The sequence below is a fragment of the Sclerotinia sclerotiorum genome, genomic scaffold, assembly GCF_000146945.2.
Source record: "Sclerotinia sclerotiorum 1980 UF-70 scaffold_11 genomic scaffold, whole genome shotgun sequence".
Taxonomy (NCBI): Eukaryota; Fungi; Ascomycota; class Leotiomycetes; order Helotiales; family Sclerotiniaceae; genus Sclerotinia; species Sclerotinia sclerotiorum.
Window position 1 is genome coordinate 1,024,402 of NW_001820825.1, and position 19,845 is coordinate 1,044,246.

At 42.7% G+C, this 19,845-nt stretch overlaps 7 protein-coding genes across 7 annotated transcripts; 4 read left to right on the plus strand and 3 right to left on the minus strand.

Annotated features, from left to right (window-relative positions):
- Positions 1-122: 122 nt before the first annotated feature.
- On the minus strand, positions 123-2,794 carry SS1G_08515 (hypothetical protein; the record flags this gene model as incomplete). The annotated part of the gene is made up of 3 exons (XM_001590725.1): positions 123-2,417; positions 2,517-2,665; positions 2,755-2,794. 3 exons carry the CDS (start codon positions 2,792-2,794, stop codon positions 123-125), a joined length of 2,484 nt encoding a protein of 827 aa, XP_001590775.1.
- Positions 2,795-3,122: 328 nt separating this feature from the next.
- Positions 3,123-3,962, plus strand: SS1G_08516 (hypothetical protein; the record flags this gene model as incomplete). The annotated part of the gene is made up of 1 exon (XM_001590726.1): positions 3,123-3,962. The coding sequence occupies one exon, from the start codon at positions 3,123-3,125 to the stop codon at positions 3,960-3,962; it is 840 nt and encodes a 279-aa protein (XP_001590776.1).
- Positions 3,963-4,242: 280 nt separating this feature from the next.
- Positions 4,243-5,617, minus strand: SS1G_08517 (hypothetical protein; the record flags this gene model as incomplete). Its single annotated transcript, XM_001590727.1, has 2 exons — positions 4,243-5,472; positions 5,522-5,617. 2 exons carry the CDS (start codon positions 5,615-5,617, stop codon positions 4,243-4,245), a joined length of 1,326 nt encoding a protein of 441 aa, XP_001590777.1.
- A 1,606-nt stretch (positions 5,618-7,223) lies between these two features.
- Positions 7,224-8,308, minus strand: SS1G_08518 (hypothetical protein; the record flags this gene model as incomplete). The annotated part of the gene is made up of 2 exons (XM_001590728.1): positions 7,224-7,329; positions 7,626-8,308. The coding sequence occupies 2 exons, from the start codon at positions 8,306-8,308 to the stop codon at positions 7,224-7,226; spliced, it is 789 nt and encodes a 262-aa protein (XP_001590778.1).
- A 3,001-nt stretch (positions 8,309-11,309) lies between these two features.
- Positions 11,310-14,752, plus strand: SS1G_08519 (hypothetical protein; the record flags this gene model as incomplete). Its single annotated transcript, XM_001590729.1, has 9 exons — positions 11,310-11,567; positions 11,612-11,730; positions 11,780-11,931; positions 12,461-12,670; positions 13,235-13,625; positions 13,905-14,177; positions 14,236-14,489; positions 14,548-14,629; positions 14,686-14,752. 9 exons carry the CDS (start codon positions 11,310-11,312, stop codon positions 14,750-14,752), a joined length of 1,806 nt encoding a protein of 601 aa, XP_001590779.1.
- Positions 14,753-16,751: 1,999 nt separating this feature from the next.
- SS1G_08520 (predicted protein) lies at positions 16,752-18,712 on the plus strand (the record flags this gene model as incomplete). Its single annotated transcript, XM_001590730.1, has 3 exons — positions 16,752-16,921; positions 17,239-18,580; positions 18,629-18,712. The coding sequence occupies 3 exons, from the start codon at positions 16,752-16,754 to the stop codon at positions 18,710-18,712; spliced, it is 1,596 nt and encodes a 531-aa protein (XP_001590780.1).
- Positions 18,713-19,326: 614 nt separating this feature from the next.
- Positions 19,327-19,533, plus strand: SS1G_08521 (predicted protein; the record flags this gene model as incomplete). Its single annotated transcript, XM_001590731.1, has 1 exon — positions 19,327-19,533. One exon carries the CDS (start codon positions 19,327-19,329, stop codon positions 19,531-19,533), a length of 207 nt encoding a protein of 68 aa, XP_001590781.1.
- Between the last annotated feature and the right edge of the window lie 312 nt (positions 19,534-19,845).

Below are 19,845 nucleotides of genomic sequence, written 5' to 3' on the forward strand. Positions count from 1 at the left end.
TGCCTGCGTAAGATGTATCGTGCGAGAGCTAATCATAAGCCTCCTAGTGTAAGGCCATCCATCATCAGTTAATGATGTATTATAGATGTTAGCGCAGCCAGTGGCTCGCGACGGGATATCACTTATTTGACGAGTCTATCGCGCTCCCCATCATCATCATCATCGCTACTCTCTTCCTCTTCTTCCTCTTCCTCAGATTCTTCCTCTCCAGATTCCTCTTCTTCGGTTCCCCCGGATTCTTCCTCGTCATCTTCTTCATCATCACTTTCCTCTTCTTCCGACTCGGCTAGCCAGTCATCAAGTGTTTTCTCCTTCCCTGGAGCTGTACTAGGGCCAGAACCTCCAGCATTAAACCCATTCGTCCTAGATGGCGAAACCCCAGGCCTGAAATCTTTCACCGCACTATCCAATATCTGTCCTGCAGTCAGGACTTTCTTTTCTTCATATTCATTCCGAGCGGAATCAGGTTCACGCAAAGATGGATCTGGCTCAGATCCGGCTGCTACCCATGGAGGTAGTGCCTCATAGCCCTTTAATCCATGCATACCACCCTCGTCGCCAACGACGAGACTGGCGCTTCCAAGAGTAAAGCCAGTGCGGCTTTCGGAGGGACTAGGAGTATGTGGGATGGGCTTAGGAGCAAGAAGCATGAGCGATGCAAGTTGAGTGGATGATGGGATGGCGAGGAGAGATTTGTAGAGACGCGTACGGTCGCGGAGGTCGTATGAAGTATCGTAACGGGCAAGAAGGAGGATGTAGTTCCAGAGGATGACGATGGGGTGATCAGGTTCGGATTCCGGTTCCGGAGGCGGGGAGAAGGAGGTTTGTGGAGGTGAGTCAAGGGATGCGAATCCTTCATTTTCTTCCTCGATTCCGGCGTAATTGTGGGAAGGTTGAGAAGCTGGTAAAGGTTTGGGAGGTTCTGGTTCTGGAGCATTCCGGTTCAAATGATGTAGATATACTTTAGCAGCTAGAAGAACAATTTGTAATTTCGCAGGCTCTGCTTCATCAGCAAAGCCTTTAGCCAAGATACGAAGAACATCAGGTGCGATATTATTTTCTCCATCAAGGCCGGCGAATTCTCCCACGAGCCAAATAATAGTAGCTCGAGCCCTGGGATTTGTAGCTGTGTCTAGATTTTTGGCTAAGCGAATGACGGTATGTGTATGTGATGTTGGATCCTGTTGTATAAGATGCCTGATTACAGTAAGTGACTCTGCGACTAGGTTTCCATCTAGACTGGTAATTTGCTTCAACAATAAACGTAAACATCTTGCCGATGTTCTAGAATCACTTTGTGCACATCGACCAATAGCCCTCACTGACTCTCTCACCAATTCTCGATCCGAGCCGCGGGAAAAATGTTCCAGTTCGTTGAGTATTAGGCTCTTCATGTAAGCATCACAATGAGGGAATATCAGGGTAAGTAGTTCAAGTTTGAGTTCCCATACCTGTGGGAGATCGGTTGATCGGACGAGAAAATGAGATGCGTATTTTACGAAAGCCTCGGGGCGCATGAGGCACACGGAGACGATGTTGTACAGTGCTATGTGTTGAATATCTGAGGGGCCGCGTAATAGAGCAATAAGAGGACCAATACAATGATTTATAAAGTCTGGTGTTCCGAGAGCCACATAGCAGCGGGATACAGCTACCACGACACCAGAATTGCGGGATTGAAGAAGAGGTCTGATGCTTTTCAGGAGAAGCTCGAGATCTGGGTCGAGAACTTGGACCGTTTCGCTGGTTCCTTCGGTGTCTTCTTCTTGTTCGGCGTCAGAATCGGCGTAGAAATTTTGTTGGTTTCCGTTGCTTTTGAAGGTGGTTTTGCGAACGCGCCGGGTGCGCTTGGGGAAAGATTTGCGAGAATAGAGGGTCATTAGGTGGAGTGTTGCCATTTGTGACCATTCGTCCATGTCTACTAGCTTTTTTACAAGACCTCTATAATGCTTGTGAATAAGGTCTAGGCGATCGGGACATACTTCCAGAAATGCAGTGACTGCTGCGCCGGCTACATAGTATTGTTTGTCCCCAAGTAATGTCGATAAGTAGTCTAGTAGCTGCGGGAGAGTATTCGGATCTAATCTATAGCACTTCGGGATAGCTAAAGCTGCCGCCTTCCTAACATATGGACTCATATCTCCTAATCCTTTCTTAATGGCCAGCGATACGATTTGACTGATAACAGGCACACGAATTCCAGACATAGTTTTGAGTGCCAGGGCTCTGACTTGTGGGTTTCCATCTGAAAGAGACTTTTGAATAGTGTTTATAGAGAGGAGAGCTAGGTCGGGCTCTTGTTCCGCGTGGTTCAGAAGATAGATGTAAACCAGCTTTTTGATCTCAATATTCGGAGATGCGACGTTCTTTACGACGGAGGAGAAGAATGTGAGGCATGGTTGGGAACGGTACATCATCTGCGGGATCTGTTAGAGCGTATCTCTGTACTTTCAGGCCTAGAATTCCACTTCGTGTCAAGCTGGCAGAAATGCGCATCGATAATCGGGAAAACATACAGAGATGACCTTCCTCAACCCTTCCAACACCTCTCGATCATGTCTACTATCCAATAATTTCTTAATCTGCTGGGGCGGCAATGTCTTCAGAGCCCCTGCTCCTCGAGAGCTCCTCGCAGATTGCGCAGCATCGAGCGTGAGTTCCCTCGCTATTGTTGCTGTTAGCATGAAATCATTGTGCCACATCGTCGCAAATTTTTTATTTTAAAGAGTAGAACGGGAAAAGAAATGTTCATACCACTTTCCAGCAAGCTGGATATTCTAGATATGGATTCCATGTCATGGACGACGAAATGAGATTACAGAGGAACATGATCAATGGGGACTTGTAATGGTGGGGCTGTAAGCGATTGTTGATTTGGCTCCGCAAATATGCGGATTGCATCATTTGATAAGTGACAACCTTGAAGATTTAATCCTTTGTTTCCCTCATGATTTATTGTTTTCTCTACATATTTATTGATAATTAAATTCTCGTGGTACATATGTCGGAGAATACGTTTTACTATGGATCATTAACATTTAGCACTAATAACTGCAGCTCCATTCTCTAGGAACAAATATCATTGTCGCACCCGACGTCAAAGAACGATACTGCGCTCAAAAATGTCACACCCACCTATTGCACTTCCGCCCGCTCTTCCTTCTGAACTCTTGACTTGGATTTTAAATCATAGTGCTTATCCCACCACTATCTTGATCTGTAAATCTCGCGCGGCATTCGTCTCCTCCCTCCTGGCAGACATCACCTCGAACACCTCATTACCACCAGCATCCTCCAACGACATACCTTCCTCTCCTCCATACCCAATTCGCACCACTGCTCCAGGTGAAACACCCGCTCATTCGCTCCTCGTCAAAACACTCCATCAAATCTCCATCTCCCGCCATATTTCCTTGCTTTATGTCCCTACGACCTCTCATCTGCGCGCCTACCTCTCCGTCCTCTCCCCGGAGACACCATCGAAGGTTGAAGCCCCGCCGGATCAAAAATGGGATAAACTGGGTACGAAAAGGGTTATGATTGTTGTGTATGGGTTAGTAGAGCTACATAGGGATACGAGCGAATGGAGTGCCCAGGGGTTAAATAGGAGTTTGGCGGGCCTTGTGGACATGGGTGGAAGGCATAAGAGAGCTGTTGTGTGTGTAGAGGAGAGGGCCAATGAAACGAGGAGAAGTGCCGAGTCGAACTTGTATGGTGAAGGCGATGGTGATTTTGAAGGTACAAATAATGACGGGGACGGAATGGGATCGGATGAAAACAGGCGACGAGATGAAAGAACCTGGAAGGGATGGGATGAGAAGGTTCCCATGCTCAATGGAAGTGTGAGGCGTGCTGGGTTGGAGAGTGAAGATAGCGGTTGGAGTGGGAGAACTGTAGAGGTTGGGCGGATATTCGCGAGATGGTTTGATTTCCGTAAAGCAGAGTGGGATCATAGCACATAAAAATGGAGAAAGAAATACATCTTGGAGGTCATTATCATGCTTAATCATTAGGTATACCCAACGCCACCAGCCGCTTCCCCAATCCCCTGACCCTGTCATACCCATTCATTACCATGATATCCATGATTGCTAGTCCAACATAAAATCCAAAAAGTGTCCCTGCAAATCAAATAGACTGCTCCATTTCCGTGATGTATAGCTTGATATGCGAGTCCATCTTTAAGAACTCGTCATGCGCACTGTGTATCTCGTTTTCGATATTCTCTTTCAAGTCCGCCATCTATGATGTGTCAGTGAACCTGCATGGTATTCTCAAAGGTTCTAATATCCATACCTTCTTTTCTGTTTGCTCTATCCTCACTTTCCTCCTCTCCATCTCCCTCCCTTTTTCGTTTCTCTCTTCTGTGAGCTTTCTGTGCACAGCCCTCAATTCTTCCATTCTCTCTTTAGCACTCATAGCTTTTGCTTTGCTGCCGTCTCTCAATTTCTCTGTCCGCTCGAGATGTTTCGATAATTGACGCTGTAGCAAAGCTTCGGTTCTTTCCACCTCTCGTACATTATTCGTTCTCGCACCTATTGCATCTTGTTGTCTCGCCACTTTTACGTTTTCATCCTCCTCCTTGGCCAATTCGATCGAAATCTCATCTAGAAGTTTCGTACATGAAACTACATCAGTAGATACTACTGTGAACGTATCGGTCGAAGTCTGCAGGGCACGGGCTCGTCGATCAAAGGCATCAATTTGCGCCTTGTCCGTATTCAGTGCATTACTCAATTCCGTCAGGGAAGCCTGCAGGGCAGCTGGTGACTGAGTCACATATGGTTGTAGCTTCGAGCTTTCTTGCTTCAGTTCAATGGTCGCAGCAGTTTTTTCCTCCAAAACAGCAGTCATTTCCTTCTTCTTCTTTGTGAGTCCTTCAAACCGTCGGGCTATTTTCTCTTGGCTTTGACGCAGTTCCCGGAGCCTTTTCTTCAACTCCTCATTGCGTTTTACTTTTTCCGAAATATGTACCTCCATCGCCCTGCGGTTCCGCTTCAACTCATCCAAGCGGCTTTCCATCTCTTGGTTCTCCATGTAGAGCGTTTCGATCCGGACCTTCGTAGTTTCAGCCTTGTTGAAGTGTTCATCAATAACTTGCGTTTGACTTTCTCTGAAGCGTACAAAATTGATGATATAAGAGAATATCTTCACTAAGCGATCGTGCGTTGGTTTGTATAAATCCTGAAATGAGAAGTCCGTAATGCCACATTCAAAGAGCAATTTCCGTAGACTGACGTAGAAACCCATGAGATTTCTTGTTTCTGCCGGCACTATGTCTGGGTAATCTTCACATATATCCTCGGATGCTGCACGCATAGCAGGGTCGACTGTATCGCGGGTGGTGTTCATAAGAAGCTCTGCGAACCATTCAAAAATCATTTGAATTTGGAGAGGGTTTGGCTTTAAGAGATCCGCCGCCGTGAAAGGCACCCCAATATCGCTTATACATCCTGCAATCTCTTTGTCGGGCTATCATAGTTAATGAGACTTCAATGCGGTCATGATGTAACTATCTTACCAGGCGCATGAATGAATCGCTCTCTTCTTCCTTCTTCTTGCCTCGATTTTGTTGTTGCGAGCTGGGCGCAAGACTCATTCGTGGATTGTAAGACATGTTTATCTGATTGTTTCTATCTATGGTAGGGTTGAAGTTCATAGGCTAGAAGTTGTAATCTGTTTTTGTACTTTTGTATGTTTTGTTATATTTGGTCCTGCCTCGTTGTTTGAAAAAGATCGAAAGCAAGTAAACAAACGCACGGAGCAACCCCAGCGACCGCCGATAAGATTAGATTATATATCACGTGATCGGACCAAGCTCAAATTTCAAATTCCGATGAAAGTTTACGAAATCCATTGAGAGTAATAATGGGCCTTTAGAATTTAATGAGTAATGCTTATTAGCCAACAAAAGTTGAATTGAATTACATAATATATCTGAGTCAACTGATCGTGAGCTTTTTAGCAAAGTCTCAATGTAGCCGATCCTCCGAATGGCATCTCTAGTCTAACGGCCTTCAAGTCAAGTACCTCATTTCCAGACCAACCTGTAACGATACTGTACTAAAGGCAGCGGCTGCCTAAGGTTTCGTCTGGTTGGTAGTTGTGGGTTAAGGCTTTATCACTGGTCTTCACTTGGAAGTGAAGTCGTTACTAGATCAAGTAGAATGTAGGTAAACTAATTGATAACTAAGTTGAGCACGAAGCTCCTATACTAAGAAACTATTCTAACTATATACTCGTTGTTTCCTTGAGTGCTAGCTATGCTAGCTGGCTAGCAGAGCTAGCATGTCACGTGATCTCCTATTGGCCTCAGAACACTAATCCTGGGACAATTCGTCTCCTGGGATAATATAACTCCTAGGATAATTGTCCTGGGACAAATATTATCCTAGGACTTTTATCCTAGAACGAATAATGTCCTAGGACACTTGTCCTAAGCCATCACAGTTGCCTAAATGGTTTGTCTTAGGATGATTATTATCCTGGGACACATTTTATCCTAGGACACTTGTCCTAGGATTCCTTATCGATAAGGACCCCCTCGGAAACAGCGGCCCAAACCGCCGTACTTGCTTTTATTGTGTTATAATAATCGTGATTCGTGACACTCTGGGACCCTAAGGTCCAAAAGGTCCTCGAGGTCACATGAATTAATGAATCGTGACACAACCCTCTTTTGGATTATTTCAAAGAATGTTATTGTATAACGTGGTTTATCAGCGAGTCGCCACTTTTTCACTTATTCAACCACTTTAAACTTATTTTAATCAACAATTATTGAATCAATTGATTTAAACTATTAAGAATCTAATAATCTAGGGTCTATTATATTATTAGAACAAGTTCTTGAATTGTGACCAGTCTTTCCACATTTACTACAGCATCGATTAGTAGATGATTCCCCATTGGAATTTCCCCTATTTTGACGCTCGTCGCGTCGAATCTGAATATCCACCTCTTGTTGTGATATTATATCTATAGCTTCCTGACCAGTAAGTACTCCTCCTTGACGTAATTGAGTTTTTTTAACGTGTCGACGTTTGCTTAATGCCTCATTTGCCTTCCGAAGCATACGAATCTCTGCACTTAAGAGTGTATTCTCATGAGCTAGTCGTTCTGTACCCTTAGCTAATGCAACTACAGTTTCGAATATAGGTGTAGGAGAGCTTGATTGATGTCGAGCAATTCGAGATTTCACTAAAGTTGATTGTAAAAGAGCTTCAGTTGGATTGTGAGGTGTTTGAGAGACCCAAGAGTTGGCAGATTCCAAAAGGATCGATGGAGGGGTAGGTGTGCGAATTCGAATATCTAATTTCGAAAGCACAGCTTGAGGATCAAATGGTATTAGTCCTGCTCCTCGAAAGCCAGCTTTCATATTCTGAATTGTAATCGATTATTGATATGCAGCTTTGAAAGCTATAAAGAATTCAATCTTAGAAATATGATTGATATATGCCTTGATAAACTCATCAACTTGACAACTATATGAACGTTTGAGTACGCTAAAACATCCAACATCAAGTGGTTGAGTTAAATGACTTGAATGCGATGGTAACTTTACACATATAATGTCATTTGACTTGCAATATGATTGGAAAGGTATCGATTCATGACTTTCATACCCATCCAATACTAACATTCGATATTTGCCCTTTCTTCGTTGACTAGTATATTTATCGAAGTGCTTTAACCATTCTAAACCTGTCTCATTATTCGTCCATTTATTAGAAGTAGGTTTAATAACCCAATCCGCAGGAAAATCGGTTTCGGTATACCAATTGGAAAGATGAACTTGTCCTTGAACTATCAGAAATGGAGGTATAGTTTCACCCTCTCCATTACCACATATAATTGCCGTAGCCCATTCTCGATTGCCTGGTTGTATTGCCTTGTTTCTGCCATTTCTTTCAGAACTAGTTACAACCATTCCAGGGCATATTATACCCATCATAAAGCCGGTTTCGTCGAAGTTGTAGAAATCGCAATCTTGAATACCATATTTCGCCCGCATATTCGATACCAATCCAAACCACTCTTCAATAAGCTTGGGATCTTCGCAGAGAGCTCTTTGAAAGTCATAAACACGACTAAAACGCGTCTTTAATTTTGTACAACGCTTTACGAATCGATGAGCCCAGAGCTTTCCAACTCTCTTCGCACCTCTTGATTCGAGAATATAATTCGCCATATCTTCTACACCACTTAATTTAGGTGCAAATCCTCTTTCATCCATATCGATAATATACTGAATAAGCACCTCTTCTTCTTTTTCAGTCAAATTAAGATTATTTGCTCGAGTTTCCATTCTGTGAATTCGACCGCTCATTCTATCTCGTAATGTAGTTCGAGGGACTTTGTAGATTTTCGCAGCCTTTCCAACTGTAAGATTTTTTGATTTTTGAATAGCTTCAATAGCTAAGATTATTCTGGCCTCTTTTGATTGTATTTCCATAATAATTCGTTGAAATATCGCGTCTTGAAATTGAATGATAAAAGATATTGAAAAAGTGGCGACTCGCTGATAGTGGCGACTCGCTGATAGTGGCGACTCGCTGATAAACCACGTTATATATTAAACTTTAATATCTCAATATTATTTTATTCTATTAAACTGTTACGATAGTAACAACTGACTAATTAGGAGAGCTTGGGCCTTGTGCAAAAGCGATCAGATTTCATCGAATTAATATGTGATCTGGGCCACCTTAAGATCGTATGTGCACGCACTGTCAGAAAGCACGTGACTTGGAGCTTTTGGAGCTTGAGGATCCAAAAGGATCCAAGGGAGCATGAATATCTATATAACCAAGATGGATTTCTTTTGTATAGAGCTTCGTGCTCAAGATCAATCATTTAGTATACTCTACTATTAGTTACGAATTGTATATCATTATTGTCATTACTTTAGGTCCCTGCTTGACGCCTAGTTATAAACTACCTCGAGAGCCTAGAGCACTTCCACATGATTGTGACGGAAATCCCTGCTTTCCTCCCACCCTTATTATATAAGAAACCTCAGGTACATTAACCATGTCCACATATGATACGATTACTCGAGATTAGTATACGATTTAGGTGACCTGAGGATCAGATCCGGACAAGTACTAGGTATCAATGGTTATCGGTAAAGTAAGATCATTGGAGGAATAAATATGACTTCTTTTTGCCTAGCCATTGCGGCTAGGCTATTCATTTGTGTATATATAGAGTAGCTATCCCCATCTACAGGTGCTCTTCACCTGTAGATTCTAAGTTAAATACAATTGCTGGTCTATAAACACCCTTTTGGTCACAATGATCTAGACGGCAAATTTTGTAACATATAATAATATTATCTTTAACATAATAATTGCTTATTATAAAATAATAATATATCAAAATTTTAAATCAATCATTGAATAGTTATTAAAGTATTAAAAATTTAATAAATGAAATTATTTATAATGATATATCTTTTTGAAGTGGTTCGAAGAAGGGTGTTACGAGGTTTGCTGTCTAGATCACGTGGAAGTGCTCTAGGCTCTCGAGGTAGTTTATAACTAGGCGTCAAGCAGGGACCTAAAGTAATGACAATAATGATATGCAATTCGTAACTAATAGTAGAGTATACTAAATGATTGATCTTGAGCACGAAGCTCTATACAAAAGAAATCCATCTTGATTATATAGTCCTTGTGCCTATGATTAACTAGGAATCGTCGTTCCTGGTTGTTCCTAGGAACGTTCGTTCCTCACCGTTCCATCACATGTTTTATGGTCACGTGACATAATAATCGTTTTGGACGTAACAGAGGGGTGATACGAAAGTGGGGTACCCGATTTATAACTTATACTCGACTTCGGTAACCACGGATCATAGGAGTTTTTGCATACCAGGATTAATGCGAAACTCTAAAATATCGTGAGCTCTTTTGAGCCAAACATGCGTCAGGATGGAATCAATCTTCTCATTGCAGTGGTCATGCAGTTTAGTCTGCCAACGACTGGTCCTTTTCTTCCCTTTACTGTTACATTTCCGTATCCTTGTGTCTCTGCATGTTGACTATGTTGAAGTGGGGTTCGATGATGCTTAGAGTGACATCTCAGTCGACGCCTCAGTCGACGCGGCATCTGGCTCGGCCCAGTTAACCTTCGACGTATTCAAGAATTGATTAGGACAGATTCACCCCTCTTACAGTTAGTTGAATTAATGATATCTCTCAGCTGAATACATCACATACGATTTGTCACTGGAAAATGTGCAGAGAGAAAGGTGACGATCGACCTACGAATTAACCAGGACGATGAGGTTCAATTCTGGATCTAATCAGCTCGTCATAAGAGTTCACATGCACAGTGTAGGCTATTTCGGATGCAGAGAACCTGGGGTAGGTATATGCAGGTGGATGAATTAATCCACCGCTAGCTGCATCCGTCTACTGCGTGGTGGTAATCAGTAGCAAGCAGCACCAAGCCACATCGCACTGTGCCTGACAGATATACGTAAATTCTACGGTTTGTGCAATGGCTGGACCATCTGTCAATGTTCCCAACCATCCTCTCTCAACCATCCTGGGCTTATAGTCGCTCAAAACTCTTGTCCTATGATCAGGAAATGTCCGAAAGATTCCATGATCGGTGTTTTGGTGCATATGCACCGCTCGAGTATCCATAAGCTAGGTAGGTATGTAGATACATTCCAATAATTTGGAAGATGAGGGATTTATACAGTGAAACACAAATGGTAACAACGATTTTCTCAGCTCACCAAAACAATCCATCCAATATATATAGGTATACCCCCGAGTGGGCTTTATTATTCACAAATTAAAGTCTGTGGCTTATCAGAAGCATTAACTAAAAGTGTTTCCCACGTTCAGACAGCGGGGTTGAGCGGTGGTTTAGTAATATGAGGTCACCCCTTGCCTTTACTGATGACAGCACGTCTGCATGTGAATAATCCTTACAATTCAACAAAGAACCAAGAACGAGGATCCAAACAAACCGGTGAATGGTAATCATAACAAACCCGTCTTTTTTTCACTATGACCTGCATAGACTCCATTCATCTCAACCCGAGTCTTATCTAGTGCCTTTGTAATGGATTCAAGGTGTAAAATCTTTGTGTAAGCTAGCTATTGGCATGAGATCTCGGTTATTGCCATCTTTCCATCAGTCTTGGAAACTATATTAGTTAGCCCCCTTCCACCATTCCTCAGTTAAAATTATCCAATACTTCCAAGTATCTTTTCCTTTAAGTTTAAGTTTAAACCAGCTGATAGTGCACCAATATTGCAAACCTTCTCAGTCTCAACGCTTCTGTCACAATGACTGTTCGCAGTGCTTCCAAGGGCAATGCCGAGGACATCTCAAGCATTTCTCCTCATGTGACGAAGGTCACGGGGCTTATATCCAATTCAAAACACAATTCGAACTTTAACATCATCGATATTCGCCATGATGGTGCTGAGATTGAGTTGAAGGATGAAATTTTGGCATCTTTGAGGCCAAAAAGTGGTCTTAAGAGTCTGCCAACCCTGCTCCTATACAGTGAGCGGGGTCTACAAATCTATGAAGAGGTTGTTGTTTATTCACTTGAATTCAGCCAATGATGTTAACCTAGACACAGATCACTTATTTGTCTGAATATTACCTTACAAATGCAGAGATTGATGTCCTTGAACGTTCCGCCGAAAGCATTGCATCAAACATACCTTCAAATTCTATGGTTGTTGAGCTGGGAAGCGGGTTTGTATTTTCTGTTAGGTCTTGGGCTTTTAGGACTAACAATGGACAGTAATTTACGCAAGGTGAGTATATTGCTACGAGCTTTAGATGCGGCCGGCAAGTCTGTCGACTACTTTGCACTTGATTTGTCATTGAAGGAGTTGGAGAGAACTTTAGAACAGGTCCCGGAATTCAAATACGTGAAATGCCACGGGCTCCTTGGTACATATGACGACGGTCTTGCATGGCTGAAACTTCCAGAAAACTCTTCTAGGCCGAAATGTGTTTTGTCGATGGGGTCGAGCATTGGTTTGTCTTTAGAACTTTTAGTACCAGCAATCAACTTACATCGTGCAGGCAACTTTCAAAGAAACGATGCATCATCATTTTTAAAGAGTTTTGCGGAAGTTTTGAGCCCCTCGGACATGTTTCTCATTGCCATAGATGCGACAAGTAACCCGGAAAAAATATAGTGAGTACTTGTACATTATTATTTGGACGGCTTCTGACTAATTATGCTGTAGCCATGCTTACAATGGTTTGTCGATTCATCTCAAACCTCATTTCCTGACGCTAACCCTGACAACAAGATGAGAAAGGAGTTACCCATAGGTATTTACTCACAAACATTAATAATGGACTGCGGGGTACTTACTGATTCTCAACAAAAGATTCATCTTGAACGGTCTAGTCCAGGCGAATGAAATCCTCGGAGAGAACGTATTTGATATTGCAGACTGGACAGTAATAGGAGAGTATGTGTATGACACTCAAGGAGGCCGTCACCAAGCGTTCTATTCTCCATCCCGCGATATCACCATTCGGGATGTTCTTGTAAAAGCTGGGGAGCGTGTGAAGATAGAAGTCAGTTTGAAATATTCATCGAAGGAAACCGCCAAACTATTGAAGGATGCCGGACTGAGAGAGGCCCAAAAGTGGTCAGCCTCGACCGCTGATTACAGTAAGTATTGCAGTGGTTTATTTTTCTCGGTTTCGGTTTGAATCGGCAATTGCACATGTAAGTACTCGATTGAGTGGTCGGTGTACATGGTCTTATGATCACATAAACCGCTGGCGTGGGGGTCATTGCCAATCGTGGTTTTGTGGCGCATGCTTATTGACTTGCTATTTTGGGACTGAAATCAACATGGCATGACCTTTTTCAAACCTGCTTCTGCCATTGGAAACTCTTTTCCATATTTCATTGGGCTCTACGCTGACGTCTTTCGAGATATCCACCTTCTAAAAAAAGAGACAATGGCATTCGATCCGAATCCAAGAGTCTATGCTTCGTCTACATCCCCGACTCTTGAGGACTGGAAAGGGTTGTGGTCAGTATGGGATACTGTCACCAGGAAAATGATTCCAAACGAAGAATTGGTTGAGCAACCAATCAAACTTCGAAATGCTTGCATATTTTACTTGGGCCATGTCCCGACATTCCTTGACATACAACTAAATAAGGTCACCAGCGAGCCGCTTTGCGAGCCCTCTTCTTATCCGAGGATATTTGAAAGGGGAATAGATCCGGATGTCGATAATCCTGAGCAATGCCATGCCCATTCCGAAATTCCGGATGAGTGGCCACCACTTGAAGAGATTTTATCCTATCAGGAGAAGGTGAGAGAAAAGGTTGCAAAATATTATGCAAGCCAAGATATTCCCAGAAATCTCGGTCGTGCACTCTGGTTGGGCTTTGAGCACGAAGCCATGCATTTGGAGACCCTCTTGTACATGTTACTGCAAAGTGACAAGACTATTCCACCTACAAGTGGTATACCGGACTTTAAAGGAGAAGCAGAGAGAGCCGAGGCATCTCGAGTACCAAATGAATGGTTTAACATTCCAGAGCAGGAAATTGTCATCGGATTAGACGATCCAGAGGATAATTCCGGACCGGACAATCATTTCGGGTGGTATGTTAGACACACTCATTCAACAACAGAGTAATTCTAACGCTACTCAGGGACAACGAAAAACCTTCCCGAAAAGTTTTGGTCCACTCATTTGAAGCCAAAGGACGACCGATTACTAATGAAGAGGTGAGAAGCATATGAGACTTTCATAAGACTTTCGGCTAAAGCGAAGTAGTACGCTCACTATCTAGAACAAACACACGGGACCAAGATTCCAACTTCATGGGCCCAACTCCCAAATTCCAATGGCTACACTAATGGAAATTTAAGTGGGTGTAGTAATGGAAGTATTGGCGGGGCAAGCCCACCTCCGCTAACCAAGGCATATCTCACAGGTAAAGCTGTTCGAACGATCTATGGTCTAGTACCGCTTGAGTATGCCTTAGATTGGCCAGTCTTTGCTTCATACGACGAGCTTTCTGGATGTGCAAGCTGGATGGGTGGGCGAATACCCACTGTTGATGAGGTTCGGAGCATTTATAGTCACGTCGACGGCTTGAACGTCAAAAAAGCAGAGAGACATTTGGGCAAGACAGTCCCAGCTGTTAATGGGTATGTCGTGCAGTGGTAATGCGGTGACCCCTAAACAAATACTAATTGTTTAAAACAGGCACCTTATCAATGAGGGCGTCGAAGAGACACCGCCATCGCAAAGTTCTCAGGTTGGCGGAAGCTCTCAAGAGCTTTTCACCGACCTTGAGGGTGCCAATGTGGGATTCAAAAATTGGCATCCAATCTCCGTTACTGCTGGAGGTAATAAACTTGCAGGGCGGGCTGAGATGGGTGGAGTTTGGGAATGGACCAGCTCTGTTCTCAGCAAACATGAAGGATTTGAGCCAATGCCTTTATATCCTGCCTATACTGGTACGTGTCCCACTCAATATGATAGAGATGAAATGTGTCGAGAATCTAACATTACTAGCTGATTTCTTTGATGGAAAACACAACGTTGTACTCGGAGGATCTTGGGCAACTCATCCTCGTATTGCTGGAAGAAAAACATTGTGAGCAAAGTCAGATTCATTTGTGCTTTGCCTTAAATACTGATTGAATCATGTAGCGTCAATTGGTACCAACGTAATTATCCATACACATGGGCAGGCGCACGCCTAGTTCGTGATCTGTAGGCTGGCTGCATACTTTGGATATGGCGGTAAAGCTTCCCTCATCATTCAACAGGGGAGGAGGCACGCCAATATTACTCGAGCGAATCAACTTCGTCTTCATGAGACCACAACGTAGTAACGTAAAGGACGATATTGATTGGGTAAATGTGCCATTGATTTTCCGTTTTGGTTTGTTTTTTTGAAGGTTCTTTTTTTAGAATTACTCTAGTGAAAGGGGTAAAAAAAGGAGGGTATGGATATGAATTTGAATATGGGTATGGATATGGATCTGGATATGGATATGGGAACTGGAGCTGTGTATGTGATTCGGAGGATATCACATCGGAAAGGACTTCACGGTCAGTTTTGAATGCGACTAGCAGTTATTGGATTATTATGTGAAGAATGATAAGTCAAGATGAGTTTTCCTAAATTCGTTTCCAAATCACATTCATTCCATGTTGTTTGTATTGAATTCTAAAGCATGTATTTCCAGGTTAGCTGGTGGGTAAGGTGCACATATCCGAGTTTCCAAACAGTCAAGATGTGCCTTCCTTTTCCAACAAACAAACCTCCTATCGAACGTGACGGCATGATGTTCCCCACTTCCACACTTTGCTCTATGGATATGATTAACACTTTCCTTTTTCCTCGAACCAACTTTCTGACTGATATATATCGAAGGGGAATACATTCATTAATTGATCCACTGATTCGTTCATTCATTCGTTCATTCGTTCATTCGTTGATTCAAATCAATCTATACAATATCTCTTTGGGGAGCAACATTCACTTGAAAACCTTGGAAACCTCCGTGCAGATTCAAAAGCATTCATCCATCAGTTCACAGAGAAGCGAGAGGGAGAGAAGAAATTTATTCAATAATCACTCTCACCAACGAACAAGGCGAGACACAGGGAAAGAGGAAGAGAAAGGGAAATTATCAACCACAGTACCCAAAATTTACCCGGCAATTAACTTTCACGAACGACAAAAGATTACATTGATTTCCTGGAATATATTCATCGCCTTGGCTAAAGATCTTGAGACGAATTTGAAGTTAGGAACAACAGTAAAGAAAAGAATATCATAAGGTTGTGATTTTACTGAGAAGACGTTTAACTACGGAGTATTATAGCCTGATAGCCCCAAGTCACACACGGAGAAGATAGCAGTGTTGACTGATGGATGAATCTAGATTGAGAAGGAATAAAACGACATATTTCAACGTTCTCGGTTCAATCAATTGACATTCACTCAACTCACACATCTCATTCTTTCATCACGTCTAATAAGTTACTAGGTACCTACTACCTAGTAGTTGATTACATTACACAAGCCTTATTGAGTCCACGGCCGGCGAAATTCAATTCATACCCGCTACGGTAGTGTTGGACCGCATAATCCACAGCACCACTACAACACGAGATTACACTCGTTTATCACTTCACCTTCATCATCACCTTTCACGAGTCTTTCCATCCAAAAGTTCGCTCTCTTTTACAACCAATTTCAAATTGCCCATACATTGGGATCCAAATTTGCATCAATACTGTAAGCAATACAATTCCACAACATCTAACATTCTCGCCGTGTCTTTATATCTCTGCGACGTTGTCCACGAGCCATTATTAAAGTAAGTTATATTGTTCTCTTCCTCGTCCTTGGAGATTTATGGTCACCGCCTAGCCAACACCAAAGACTTCCTACTTCCTTCAGACCATTTAAAGAAAAGATTTTCTCCATCCTATTGTCCAGAGCAAGGACAGTACTTACTGCAATTATCATCTTTGCCTTGTGAGATGACTATTGTCCGCCTTTAAGAAATATATTCTGATTTACTGGTGCTCTAATTTATATACTCCCTTGCAAAAGTCAGATCAATTCAGTCAGGACTCACTGTTTTCAAGTCAAGTTCGAATTTTCATGCTCCAATTACTCACGCTTCTCAGGTAAACAACGGCGTCGCCATCAAAGCCCGACTATCTCAGTTCGACTACCCTGTAAAATATTTACAATGATGAATTGGGCAATTATTGCTAGGGAAGATCGTCTCTACAAGGGCAAGACTTTGTATAGATGGGATGTCTCGCCTGGCTTAGGTATGAAATTCCATGATCTATGTTCATTTGAGGCTATATTAACCGTTTTAAGAGCATCATTGCGGAACATGTGCAATGCCACTTCACAGTAAGTCAAATAATAGAGCCTATATGAGACTCTAACGATCCTGCTGACTCTCCTCCTCTCATAGATGCTCGTTCAAAGTCTTCTTGTCTTGGTAAACACGTTGAACCTTGTTTCCGATTTCACCAGCAGCTGCATTTCCTCGGTAAGTCCAAAGTCCCCTGTTATAACGACTCTTCCAATGCTTCGGAAGTTTGCAATCCCACAGTTATCTATAATCAATGCTAATTTAAATTCACTATAAAGGCAAATCGCATGAATGTCTGGGGTAGCTACAAAGATTCATGACTATTTTCAAGCTGGCTTACTGACTACAATAGTTGTAATACCTCTGATGAGATGCACCACTCTCGGCACAAGGAGATCCTGAACATTATTCGAGATATCAACATGTTTGACCAAGAGAATCAATCTCTTGGTTCTCAAATGATGAAAAGAAAGGATGGACCAGAGAAGAAACGGACAGACTCCGAGACCACTTCCGAGGCAACGGATGCCATCTCTGAGATTAGTTTCGAGGAAGAGAGTTTGACAAGGCGAGAAAGGAAAAAGGCAAAGAAGTTGGGTGCAAGAACTAGAAGAAATGTTGATGTTTATAGTCAAGATGAGATCAACAGCATCAGCGAGGCATTGCACGGACAAATACATGAAAGCAAAGGTGCTTGGGAAGGGACCTATGCTTATGACAATCGACGTGCCGATGCTTCGCTTACAAACAATGATGTGGTCGAGGAAGAAGATGAGGAGTATGATGTGTATGCGGTTCAGTCCCCTCATCCAGCCTCCAACAAAGAATACAAGGTCCCCAATTATCCGACTCCAAAGCAACAAAAGGCGGCTAGAAAGCTTACAACTACAACTAATTTGAGGCAATCCAAGCTTCGTGGTCACCAGCAAAAGTTCACGCCAGAAATGGCTCACAAGAATGACCCATACGGGGGCATTGATCCGGCCATAATGTACCGTCTTGGCATTGACGTTAATCCACTTTCTAGTCCAAAAACCAGGAAAGAATTGATAGGAAAGCTCATCATTGCAGTCAAGAACGATCTACAGGTCATCAAACGAGAAGAAGAGGAGGCTGTGATCAGGGAGGAAGGTTTCTGGAGATGGGCCGGGCGAAATGCCTTTCGAAATATCCTCGAATACCGAAAGACATTTGATTGGGCAACCGGTCAGAAGATAACTGCGATGAAAAGCGAAGCAGAGATTTTTGGCGATGAGTCGGTTGATGGTCAGATTGATGAAGATGAAGAGACACATGGGAGCTACGGTATTGCAGATGGTAAATGCGAGGTTATTGTGGACGAGGTCATACCTGCGGATTCGATGGCCGACAGGGAGATTTTACAGGGAGCTGTAGGGGCCTTCGGATCTGAAGTCATCGCTAAGAAGTGTCCAAGAGTCAAGAAAGAGATCCGAGTCTTGAAAATCACCACGGCATACGAGACGCATCTCAAGCAGAAACCGAGACCAACCAAGAGTATTTCAAAGATGTCTTTTGGTAAAAAGAAACAGGTATGGAAGTGCTTCGAAGCTCAGGGATTTGTCGATAATTCCATTGAAGACGATGATGAAATGGCTCAAGAAGGTCTCGATGATCTTATTCGCTTTAGAAACTCTGGTATTAACATTCCAGTGTCTTCTACATGGGCGGCTGTGGTTGGTTATAGCTCAAACGGCAACACAACTACGGCTAATAGAACTAAGAAATCTATTGCGAATAGGAAACTTATGACTACCATCGAAGACGATGAGTGGACAATGGTTACTAAGAAGGGGAGGAAGAATTGATGTATGCACGGATAATGTACAGGTTGGGGAATCTATCTATGATAGAAGATTTGTTAAAACTCGTGCTATTTTGTTGGTGTACATTTTCTATATGGCTTCGCTTTACTTTACAAAATTTGCTTTTTGCTTTTTGTTTTTTACATTGTCTTTTATTACTTCCATACATTGTTACTTTCTAAGAACTGAGCGAGGAGATGTGGACTCAGGAAAGGAGCATATGAACTTACGAGCTTATGATCAAACAAATACGAATTTCTTTGGTCATTTCAGGTCATTTTATTACATCAAGTATGTAGTATAGGAATGAAACATTATACTAAGACGGGAAAGAGACATAGAATGAAGTGAAATGAAATGAAATACTAGGTAAAACGATAGAGTGTGTTCCTGAGTGAAATTTTGATGTGTCTTTAGAGAGAAGTAACCTTATATTGAAAGGATATATATGTTATACAGAATTAATCTTTGAGGAAAGAGATATACCTATAGTAGTGGGTATATATATATTTGTTTCTTGTATTTTAACGGTGTGTTTATATAGAGGGATAGGTACTTCCTTTTTTGTTTTGTTTGTGAAGTCTTCTTTTTACGGAGAGAGAAGCGGGGAGCGGGCGATGTTCGAAGGGCTTGAGGTTAGGACGGGGATGGATAGTTGGAAGTGGTGGAGAGAGGTGGTGGAGAGAGGTGGTGGAGAGAGGTGGTGGAGAGAGGTGGTGGAGAGAGGTGGCGGAGAGAGGTGGTGGAGAGAGGTGGTGGAGAGAGGTGGTGGAGAGAGGTGGTGGAGAGAGGTGGTGGAGAGAGGTGGTGGAGAGAGGTGGTAGAGAGATAGCTGGTGCAAATATATCATGAGTCTATATAGCTAAATTAATTTGGACAGGAACAGGAGAAGAGGAGTAGAGGAATTAAATATCTTTGTACTTGTCGGGTTGCTCATTATTTATTTGTTAGTTTGAAGGGAGTTGGGGTATGGGGAAACATATGTGCATGGGTATGCGTCTGGGGTATGTGCGAATCGTTCTATTTTGGGATACGACCCGACGGGCACGATGGGCGGAGCTGATGAACATATAAGGATTATGTATGGTACATGACAAGCTCAAGGTTATTAGAGCCTGGGATAGCTGTCTTTGGTT